General features: G+C 38.4%; 1 protein-coding gene across 5 annotated transcripts in view; it reads left to right on the top strand.

Annotated features, from left to right (window-relative positions):
* The window catches only part of NPNT (nephronectin), a 78,980-nt gene that overhangs the window by 23,877 nt on the left and 42,831 nt on the right, over window positions 1–12,272 (top strand). For 4 of the 5 annotated variants that reach the window (XM_059171654.1, XM_059171638.1, XM_059171646.1 and 1 more), the window contains one exon: window positions 9,229–9,321. In XM_059171654.1, coding sequence (XP_059027637.1) covers window positions 9,229–9,321 — 93 coding nt within the window. Of the gene's footprint in view, window positions 1–9,228; window positions 9,322–10,420; window positions 10,571–12,272 lie in introns of those variants that run through there. The other variant, XM_059171664.1, reaches the window with a different exon arrangement.

The raw sequence follows: 12,272 nt of genomic DNA, 5'->3' as shown, positions 1-12,272 counted from the left end.
GCTCTTTTAAACTTAAGGATTTTGATTGCTGGTGAGAATAGTTACATTAAATTTTGCTGGCCTTCTGTGATGATTGCTCAGTAAGCCTCAAAATTACTGCATCATCTCCTCAGCTAAAATAAATAAAAATAATTTTTAATAAAAACAAATATTCTTCATTATATTCTAATGAATTCTTACATTACAATGCCAGATGTCTTGTAGATTTTTTTGCTCCTTTCTGAAACCCTTTCTGAGTCTCTTAAGCTATGTAATTGATCATTTCCTCTTCTGTATCCTTTACATGTGTCTGTTATGAAGACATCTTTGCTTACTTCTGTTTCCTTACTAGACTTACCCTCTTGAGGATGAGGACTTGGCATCTTACTGATTTTTATTCCCTCAGTTCTTAAAACAGTGTCTTAGACACTGCTACTTTTTCCTCTTTGTCGTTCTTATAACGCTCATTATAGCTAGCATTGTATTGAGCCCTTACTGTGAGATGGGTCCTGTCCTAAGTACTTTATTTGGATTTTTCTCTGTTGACATTCCCAACAACTCTATGGCTAAGTTCTATATGCACCCTGTGGGTTTACTATTTCTTTAGTAAAAAAAAAAAAAAAAATTCTGGCTACTTTCTCTGGCTTAACCTATGGTATGCATTTTAGAGCAGAGAGAAGCTGGGTAATCTGCATAGGTCACATGTTTCCTAAGTAGTAGAGCTGCGACCCCATGGGTCTCAGCACCTGTATTCTTAAGCCCCTCTCCAGAGTGCATTGATAAGTGAACAGTGGCTCACAAGTTAAGTAATAATATTTATCAAGGTGTGCATATTATTCTACTGGTGTTTTTATAACTTTTTCCCATTTTTGTATTTGAAAATTTTCAAATCCACAGAAAAGTTGAAACTATAGGAACAGTAAACACCCATATACTCTCTATGTATGACTATTAATACATTGTACATTTTTTTTCTCTCTCTTTCACTGAACCACTTGAAAGTAACTTAGAGACATAATGGCACATAATGCTAAGTATTTCACCATGCATGTCCTGAGAGCAAGGACATTCACCTACATACCACAATATAATTATCATACATAAAAATTTAAACATAGATACAATGATATCATGTAATAAACAATCTATATATAGATTTCCCCGACTATCCCAATAATAATTTTTATGGATTTTTTTCTTTTGTATCCAGAGCCAATCAAAGATCACTTAGTACATCTAGTTGTCATTCCTTCTTGGTCTCCTTTGATTTGGAACAATTCTGCCGCTTTCCTTTACTTTCTCTCTCTCTCTCTCTTTTTTTATTTTTATTTTTTTTTGCTTCTCGACAATGACATTTTTTGAAGAGTCTACATCAGTTGCTTGGTAGAATGTTTCACAGTTGATTCAGGCTAATTTTTTTTTTGCAAGAATATTACAAAGGTGATCATGTATTATGATACTCCCTTTCCACATGGTGTAGTTCTGTTTTTGGTGATGCTAAATTTGATCACTTGATTAATGTTCTGTCCCTTAGATTTTTCCACTGAAAGTCGCCTTCTTTTTATAATGAGGAAGCTGTCAGATGATACATTGAAGCTGTTTGAATATCCTGTTTCCCAACAAACTTCTAACCAGTGAAAGTTTTAAGATCTGTGGAGAATTTTTGCTCAAACTAATTAATTCAATGGCGGTTGTAAAGTCGCCTTTTTCAAGGTCTGTCATTCCTTTTCCGTGTTAGGTGTCATTCTTCTGTAAAGAGGAACTCTGTCCTGTTTTAGAATCTCTTTGGATGTATGGGTTCTTTTGTTATTTAATTGTTACCAAATACTGTCCTTATTTTCCCTGGTGCTCAAATTATCCCAAATTTGGCCAGTGGGAACATCCCAGCCAAGCTCCTGTATCCTTTTCACACGTTTCCATCACACTTTGAGTTCATCCCTGCTTTTTGTCACAGCAAAATATTCCAGCCTCCCTGGCTCAGCCCTGATTCCTTTTATTATGGTAGGTATTTAGAAAAAAAAAAAAATCTGGGGCTAGGTATGCTTATTTTTGCTCTTAACCTACTTAAAAAACAAAAAACAAAACCTACTTCACACTTCCAAATAAATAGTAACCATTTCTTATGTGTTCATAAAGTCTCATTTGGCATTAATCTAAATTCTGCCTTTGTATCCCATTAGAAGCAGAAACATTAAAATTGCAAATAAACTCAAAATGATAGCACTTTCTAGAAGGTTTTCTAAGTGGAAAAAGATAGTGCTTAATTATGTTAAACAGCAGTTGGTATGAAATACGAAGGTGCAGATGCAGGCACTTATTTTCTTTGGTCAACTTCAAGAATTAAGAGTAAGGTAGTGAGGGGTGCCTGGGTGGCTCAGTTGGTTAAGTGTCTGCCTTCGGCTCAGGTCATGATTCCAGGGTCCTAGGATCGAGCCCCACATCTGGTTCCCTGCACTGGTTGGGGGAGGGAGTCTGCTTTCCTTCTCCCTCTGCCTGCAGCTCCCCTGCTTGTCTGTCCATCTGTCTCTCTCTTTTTCTGTCAAATAAATAAATAAAATCTTAAAAAAAAAAAAAGTGAGTGCTGAAATAGGTAATTGGTAAATGACTCTGAATTAGATGTTCCCAAAGACAAAAATAAAGTTGTTGTCACACTACTCTTGGAAGATGACCTTATATAGACCAGAAGCCCTTGGCTATTTTAACTTCATGCTCTTGATGATCAGTTGATTGATTGACCTAATATTTGACTGTAGTTCATGACTAAGGCCTTAGTAAAAGATAATGTTGGGCACAATGTGTGAGATCAAAAAACCCTGATAGCTGTAGCAGTACTTTAGAAGAGATAGCAGTTACAGACTTCAGGAATCTGTTACAGAATAAGCAGTGGGGGTAGAGATCACTTGATATCTATATTCTGGCAAATCTACTTTAATTTTCTCAAATTACAGATTTTTGTTCTCAACTGCAACTTTCATTTCCTATACAGGTAACTTAAATACCTTTACGCCTCTGATCACTTTAGCCTCTCCCCCTCTCATCCTGTCTTGCTTAGGGGTTTTCCTCTCCTGTCACCTCCAAAGCCACTCAAAATGCTAAGCTTTCTGGCCTTGTTCCTAACACAAGAAGAACTAGGAGACTGATCATGAGATGGGGATATGCATTTTTTTCTGAAATTGAGCAAGTCAGTTAACTTTCTGTGCTTTCATTTCTCTGCCGGTTAACTGAGTATAAGGTCTGTCTCTCTCCTGCCTTTTATGAATACTGTGGGAATGAAGCCAGTTACAGAAAATGTGTTCTGTATCACTGAGAGCATTTAACACATAGTATTTTGTCATGATAACAATCAGAGGCACTTTTATTTCAGTTTTTACCACAGCAGGAATTTAGATTTGAAAATAGGATAATGGACACCAGAATACAGAATATTGCGAAGGCTGCAGAGTTGTTTTCCCCTGGAGATCTTAAAATCCATAGGATTTTTTCCTCTAGATTTGGTCGTACCGATGCCATGGGGTAGGTGAAGGCCCTTTCCACTGGAGCGCTATGGAATTCTGTTTCCCGTCCTTCGGCCCCATGAGTACAGCGCTGAGCTGTTTCCTGTTTCTTTCAACAACTGTGTCTCTTCCAAGGCCAAATGCCCCGTGAAAAAGCTGTTCCTCCTCATATGTTCTTATTCCCTCATAATGAGTTCTTCCACAGCTGGGTTCTCCGAAGCTTGTGCGATGTGATGAGAGCTCTCTGAACTCTCCCAGTTTTGTATCTGTTCATTTTCCTGCCTGCCCTTGCCTACTTCTATATCCCCTTTGTTTCTCAATCACACACCCTGGAGGACAAGGATTCTTGTTCCGCTGCATCTGACGAGCAGCTTGATGTAGATGGCAAAAATCACAAGTGATGCTTGGGACTCTAAAGACAATCTTATTTACATTAGAAAGCCCTTCTGAAGTTCCTAAGGACACCTGTGGTTGAATTGGCTTTTCCCTTGTCACTCTCCAGAGCCATCGCCTGCTTGGGCATCTCAGCATGTCCTGATTTCTTCAAATGTTGGTACTGGACACCCACCATAATTGGTTTACGTGAGAAATATTATATAGAACTGAGGTGGGAGTTTTACTGTCCCCTACCTTATTTGAAAACTCATTTCATGGGTCTCTCAGAACCCCCGTTACATCAGGATGTATTTCCAAGGGTAAGATTGTAGATTGCAGTCCCACAGAAGAGATGTGGAGCTATGTCTGCTTTGCCAGTTGAGACGTGTTTCTTTTTCTAGTTCAAAAAGTGACAGGTTATTTTAAGGATGCTTTGGAGATGGTGCTGTAAGAATGTTAGTAAATTTTGAGTGTGGTTTGCCCATTTGGGCTTAATTCTGGCATCCAGTTTTTTGGGGAAAAATTTATCATTATTGGCTGTGTGATCCTCACCTGACTTTTATTTACTGAGCTGCTAAACCATATGTGATAAAAGAGGAACGTGGGCCACCAAGAACGAACGGCCCAAAGTTCTCTTCAATCCATGTGAAGGTTAGAGGAGCAACACTTCTTTTTCCCATTAGCCTTTAGCACCAAGAGACATGTGATTTTCTTTAAATCGAGTGTATCACCTGTCTTTGATGTTTTTAGAAGAGCACTCTAAAGTGTATACATGTATTAAACCACTTAATCTTTTGACTTGGGTTTTTTATGCCCCTGACCTGCCATCCGCAGTGGGTTGTAAGGGTTGGTATATGCTGATTGCCGAAAGCTCATGTTACACAGTGAAGAGGATGACCAAGAGGGGGACCAGTTTAACAGAAGTTGGAAGAGTGTTTCTCTCATTTCAAGATGAATATGTATCTTTTAATCTAGTTTTTGAGACTTAGAAATGAAATCTTTAGATATTTCTATGCTGGTTTTTTAAAGATTTTATTTATTTATTTGACAGAGATCACAAGTAGGCAGAGAGGCAGGCAGAGAGAGAGGAAGGGAAGCAGCGCCCCGTTGAGCAGAGAGCCCGATGCAGGCCTCGATCCCAGGACCCTGAGATCATGACCCGAGCCAAAGGCAGAGGCTTTAACCCACTGAGCCACCCAGGTGCCCCGTACTTCTATGATTATACGGTATCATAGATGTAAAATAAATTTGACAAGTTGTATTTTGTTCCTAGGATCTACTCCTAATATTTCTATCCTAAATGTGTACCAAAGAAAACATTTGCAAGCTTGATAATAAACACAGATGAAGTCAGATTCCATGACTTTGTGTTCAAGGGTAGTCCATTAGGAATTGTATTTAGCTGCAAGTAACAGTGACACAAGAAACAGTACCCTAAATTGCTAGGATGCTAAGTTAGGGTAACTGTTATGACTTCTTGCTCTCCTTCTCAGGATCATAAAGTGGTCACTGTAGTTCAGTGACTAGTCAGCCCCCTTTTAAAGTAGCATTCCAAAAACCCCACCCAATAACTTCTGTTTACCTACAATCAGCAGAATTTAGTCACTTGGCTACCCAGATCTACCAGGGAAGATAGGGAATGTAGTTTTCCATTGTTACCTCATTCCCCACTCCCAAAACAAGCAAACAGAAATGCCATCCTAATTTAAAAAAAAAAAAAAAGGGAAAAATAGATACCGTTAAGCACCCAGCAATTGCTGCCACCAGTAGTGCCTTTTATGATTTGTCCTAATCTTCCTTTTGATCTCCTCTGCTGTTGTAAGCACTTTACAGTGTAGCTCAGCCCAAACACTTGGCACTCACTGAGAAAACCTTCCCCTCCCTTCCCCTACCCTCTGTGCGTATTCTGAAAGGCTTTTGTCTTGCAACCCAATCATCTCAACCTCTTAACCTCTAGGACATTGCTCAGATGACAATTTTCTAGGGGAGGACCGTAGTCATAGTTGTTATGATTATACTTTATAATGACCCTCCTGCCCCTCTCCCCTTTCTTCTTTCATCTCCTTTCTCTGAGTTCTTGGTCAGTTTGGGCCAATGCGTTCTAGCTGCACAGCTAATGTCTCATATCCTCAGTGACTCTCCCCACTCCCCGACACTTGCCTACTGTAATACATATAGGTAACAAATGTTCAATGTATGTTTATTGAATCCATCGCAGACCCAATGCCAGCAAGATAATAGGAAGAAGTTCTTTTATGCAACATTTTTCTGAATGTTTTCTTTTTGTAAGAAAAAAAAATTGGTGATCCCAACATTTTGAATATCCTATCCCATTAGTAGCTGTTGGCTAATATATAGGTCCTTGGTCACTTCAGTGAACAATCTGTTGGGTAGAAGTGCAGATAGCAGTTTGTTTGAGAATTACACTCTAAGCATGTAAGAAACATTAACTGTCTTGGCCTCTTGGAATGTGTGCATTTGATGTGCCCAAGATTAGGGCGCTGAAAACAAACAACAAGAAAGGGTGGGGGCAATAAAAACTTTGTTCCTCTACAGCACCTGGAAGGACGATAAATGGATGGTCATCAAGCTAGTCAAGGGGTCAGAAGGCAAAACAGCCTACACCTGGAGTTTGTTTCATAACCTGTCCTCTTCTCAATAAACTTTTCTTTCTTTCTTTCTTTTTTTTTTTTTTTTAAAGATTTCATTTATTTATTTGACAGAGATCACAAGTAGGCAGAGAGGCAGGCAGAGAGAGGAGGAAGCAGACTCCCTACTGAGCAGAGAGCCCAATGCGGGGCTCAATCCCAGGGCTCTGGGATCATGACCTAAGCCGAAGGCAGAGGCTTTAACCCACTGAGCCACCCAGGCGCCCCAACTTTTCATGTTCTTAAGTGGTACTTCCTAAACTACTTTTTCATATTTTTAGAGATATTTTCAAATTCCAGCTATATGTGGGGGGATTATTAATTCAACTCATACTTACTGATTTTGAGATTTTATTTTTGTTAAATTATGACCCTCTGGGTGCTTCAGTGATAATTGATTCATTCAGGTTGTGTTCATATATAAATGTTAAAAATTATGGCAAATCTTTTTTTAAGATTTAAAAAACTTTAACTTGTATTTCTTGGTTATGGGGCCTGGAAATTACATAAAGACTGGTTTGTTTCTGGGACTTAAAAACTGCATCTAAACCATCTACTCATGTACAGTTGGCTGAAGAATAATTTTGGAAGGCCCTTCTATATAGATTATGTCTTCTCACAGATCTGAACAAAATTGCTTTCTTTTAAATTTCATGCCATATCTAAAATGAGATTTTAAGAGTTTTCCAAGGGAAATTTGCATTTCTCTTATCATTTGCACTTTCTACTCTGCTCATCCCTTCTTTCTGCAAGCTTTTTAATACTTCCGAGCAGCACTGTCTAAGGGTTAGTAGTGATAGGGTCCAGGTGGGCTGACAAACAAGCAGGAAAGGCTTGAAGTAAGATTGGCAAATAAGCCCCATAGAGTGCCAGGTGAGGGAAAGGTCAGCGAGGGTTAAGTGAGGAAATAAACACCAGAAATAACTTGCCCCTCAGTTTTACAGGAGTATTTGAGTTTTGAAGGAAACGAAGCTTGAGAATTGTGATAGAGGAAACTAGGAGCACATCCCAGAATGAATACAGCCTTGGCTGATACGGGAAGTCAAGTCTGGGACCTTAGAACTCAGAGTCATTGTCAACTCCACTCCCTTTGGGCTTCAAGATGTGTCGACTCTCACTCAGTGCTTCCTGAAGCCCATCTTTTCTGTAGCAAACAGATCATGCCTTTCTCATGTCACCTAGACTTTTTCTAGTCTATCCCTCATATCACCACCAAGTTAATATCCCTAGACTTTTATTTTTGTCGGGTCATTCTCATGATGATGATGATAAACTTGCAGAAACTTCCCATTTCCTATAAAGTATATATTCCTTAGCCTGAAATTTAGGGAACATCATCATTTGACACCACTCACCTATGATTGTCTATGTCTCATTTTTCCACTGACATTAAGCTATCTCTTTCACTTGATCCTGCCTCGGTGCCCTGTGAGTAAATGATAGTGTTTTGCTATATAACTCTCCTTATCTTGGAGAATCTTCCCCTTCTCTGTCTTCCCATGTGTGAAGAACCAACTCAAGTCTTTTCTGAAGCTTTCTGTACGAATCTGTGAATATGCTTATGGGATGATGGCTTCACAAATTTCATATGTGCCGCCCGTTTTGCTCGTTAACATATGTTGTGCTAAATGAAAAGTGATTATTTTGTCTCTTCATCTATGTCATAAGCTCTTTGAGACTAGTGACAGTGCTATACAATGAATTTTCTCCTATTTTCACATCTGGCATAGCACCGTGCACCAATTCAGTGTACAGCAAGCTCTCTCAGTCTGGCGCCATCACACTTTGGCTGGGTAATTTGTTTGTACGACGTTTAGAGCATCCCTGTATTCTGCCTGCCAGATGCCAGCAGTACCCTCTCCCCTGGGTGACAACCAAAAATGACTTTGTTTTTATCAAATGTTCCAGAGGGGACAAAGATGGCTCAGTGGAGAGCCCCTGGTATAGAGTAAACAAAAAATTCTGACCAGTGTCTTGGCAGGAATGGAAGACTGAAAGCTTGGAGTGATGTTTTATAGCATTTTGCCATCCTGAGGAAAGACAAACTCGGTTGGTAGAAGATCATAAAAGTAAAATAGAACTTCCTGTTTGCTATGATAGGTCATGGCAAGGGTTACGGCCATTGTACTACGCCAGGGTTAAGAATGATCAGAATGCCAGAAGTATTCTTAAGTGGGAGTTCCAAAAATACTGAGTTTTGGGTTTTATTTCATTTAGAACCATTTCATACTAGAAGTAGCATTTCTAGTAAAATAAGTATTATTTAGTGGGAAGTTTATCTGAAGTTCACATATGCCCATATCTTTGGACTGAGAACTACTTTTGAAGCATATTTGGGGGAACACATTTGAAATTTGTGATACAGGTTATTATAAAGTTGTAACTATTGACAAACATCAGTTGTGTTTATTCATAGTTTACCAATTTAAACATTTTTTTCACTATTTTTTTCACTATTTTAACATTGCACTTAGGCTTAGCCAATTTTCCAAGTGATTCACACACATGAACACACACACACACACACACACACACACACACACCTCAGATGTATGTGAGACTACTAAGTCTAAAGAGTCCTTACCACTCCAAGACAGTGATTTTCATATTTCTGCTATTCTGATGTAAGTTCCTAGTCTTCTCTTTGATTATCAAACTACTACATGACATAGATGCTGTCTGGTTGATGTCCTGCTGACCTAGAAATAATGCACGATGTCCTCTTTTCACAGCTGTCTGCCAGCCACAGTGCAAACATGGTGAATGTATTGGACCCGACAAGTGCAAATGTCATCCCGGATATGCTGGAAAGACCTGCAATCAAGGTAGGAAACCAGTTTGACACAGATTAACAATCATAAGCCCCCTCTGTTTCTGCCTCATGTAAAAGTTTTAGGTTCTCAGGCCAAACCATTTTTCCATGGCTTTTGTTTCTAAAACATGTGATCTGCCATTTTCTGAAAGATAAAAATATAACGGTAAACCTTAAAATACATTTCATCAGATTTCATCCTCTTATTCCTATTCACAGATTCTAATTAAAATGTATTTTAAATAAGAGAATCACAGCATCAGTCATGTAGAAACCTAATAATCTGCTAGTCCTCGTTCTCCCAGGAGATTAGTGGAGAAGCCCTGGAAAATTGTGGGCCTCCTTGGACCCACCCCAGTGAGATGGAACCCCTTCAGTGCTCAAGTCAGGTTGGAAGTCTGACTCTAAATTTTGAGGTCCCTTCAAACTCTGGGCCCTTTGATCTTTGAGATTAAATTCCCTTCAGCTGTTACCAGTTTACAAAGTTCCTCTGAGAAATAAAGATTTTAACAGACTTATTTTTGTTTAAAGTTGCTTATAAAAGCAGATATTCACTTAGCACAGTGCCCCAGGTATTTTATATATATTGTTTATTTTCATTATTACAGTGTCAGGAGGTAGAATGTTATTCATGATAATTAAGTGATAAAGAATTTTTATTTCTCATTGGAAAAGATATCAGGGATATTAAGTGTCTGGTCGAAGTTCATAGAATTAGTTGGTAAAAGAGCTAGTATGTCTACTTAGAACTGTTGTCCATATAATTCATATTTTCTCTGTTAGTTTTGTTTCAGATTAGAAAATATTATTGCAAATGTGAACTTCTGACTTGGGCTAACAAATCTGACAAAGCTTGTCTTTTTAGTTAATTTCTACCCCAAATGTTCTATTATTAGGAGTAAAAAAAACCCCATAAATAAAAGCTGGGGTTATATTTCACCAGAAAGATACAAGGATAAAAGAGTCCATTTTTCATTTATTTCTTAAATTGAAGTGACCCTTTCTGTCCTTTCCAGTGTTGAATGAAACAGTTACATGCGACCTGTCTCATAGATAATTACTTGACCTCATCAGATATGGAGGTGATATTGTTGAAGCACTCCTGTTCTTCAATATCTGATACTCCTTGATATGTCTCGTGTAAACTCAGGATTTATGGGCATAATTTCAAGAACCAGAGCACTGGTGTTTGAAAAAGTATAAGGAATTGTTCCTGAACTATAAGATGACATCTATGCTAATGAAATGTGACATGTCCAATGGTAGGAGAAACTGTCATTGTCAAGTGTATTCTGTATTATCTGTTATTTGATTAACTGATTTTTCTTCAATGCTATTTTTATAATATATTTTAACTTGGAAGTTACCAAACATACCAGGAAAGTCTTTTAGAAGTAAATAGGGTTTTTGTTATCTCAGTTTACTTCTTTTAAAAATCCTTTTGACTTTCCTTCCCCTGTCTAAGTTTACAAGTAGTGACATGTCCGGTTCTGATTATTGAGTTATCGGTGTGCATCTGAGACTTCCAGCATGCTTCCCTTTTTAAAGTGGAGAAAATAAACCATCAGAGGTTTCATTAATATGTCAGTACCATAAAACTTTGTTGTCCCGATGCCAGGAGTTTTACAAAGAAGGTTATTATAAGAAGCCACTGTTGAGATTGCAGAGAAATCCATTTAAATTTATTTGCAGGAGCTACATCAACTTTAATATGCTTCAAGGACACTGAAACTATTATTGTAACAAGGATCTATCTCTGGGTATCTCCTGTTTTCAGAAAACCAGTTTATCATGTACTTTTTACTGTAATACATACCTGTTTCTCTGAAGAAAAATGGAAATGTACTGAGTTTATGTCTTGCCTCCTAAAACTATATTCCTTAGGGGAAAGAGGATTTCATTAGTAGCAACGTGGGATTTTACACCTGCGAAAACTAGTGCTGACACTGAAAATGTAATTTCAAGCCCAATCTTGAATATAAGACTACAGCTTACAGTAGAACTATGTGTTTTGATCATCTTTTTCTCTGTCTTCCATAACAAAAAAGCAATGTGGTTGAGTTCCCCATGGCATGTGGTTTATGCTCTTTTAGACCCTTTATGGTCTCTGATTTCTGGGTCCCTGAAAACTATTACTAAAATGACTTGCACATGGTAAGGGCACGTCAACTATTTGCTCAGTGAATGATAGTTTCATGTAATGGTTCTTGGTCCTGAACACTTGTAAAGGGCTCCCCAGAGCTGTCCGGCACAACACCTTAGGCAGCCTCTGAATCTGTGGCCTGAGAACACTGGTCAGGGTGAGGGGCGGCTGCAAAGGCCTGGTGAAGGCGACAACTGTTGAGAGACACCAAGAAACGTGACTAGAGCAAGTAGTCTCTATCAGATACATGCAAATCAATGGAGACTGTTTTTTATCTGGACCATACATCTTAAGAATCTGGTAAATACATCTCAGAAATATGAGAACTCAAACAGGTTTCTTTTTTCTTGAGGAGAGAAACGTTAAGAAGAGGTATAATTAAACTATACCTATACAGTTCTATACAGAACTATATAGTTCTTTCACAGAACTGGCAATTAGCTTCTGAGTAAAAGTAGGTTTCTGTATGCTGGATAATTGAACAAAATGATAAATGAAAAAAGCAAAAAAAAAAAAAAAGTAGGTTTCTGAGTAAGGCAAATATTTGCTAAAAAAATTGTTGCAAGTGGTGTACTGTGAGAAATAATCTCCTGGTGGAGTAAATAGCTTGTGTAAATGGCCAGCATTTAACCAGTGCCCTCTCAGAACTGTCTGGGGAGCCTCCCAGAGAGCAGGGCAAGCCCACATGCGAACTGGCTAAATTTAATAGCCTTGTCGCAAGAGGGTGAGTCTGCTGTTGTGGGCTTTCTTTTCCCTCGGAGTCATTTTTAGATTTGCCGTAGCTAGATCACATATAAAATCATAGGCTTGGGCTGATCATT

This window comes from Mustela lutreola, chromosome 1 (assembly GCF_030435805.1).
Source record: "Mustela lutreola isolate mMusLut2 chromosome 1, mMusLut2.pri, whole genome shotgun sequence".
NCBI lineage: Eukaryota > Metazoa > Chordata > Mammalia > Carnivora > Mustelidae > Mustela > Mustela lutreola.
Note: the sequence above shows the minus strand (reverse complement) of the source record. Positions and strands in the feature narration are given on the sequence as shown.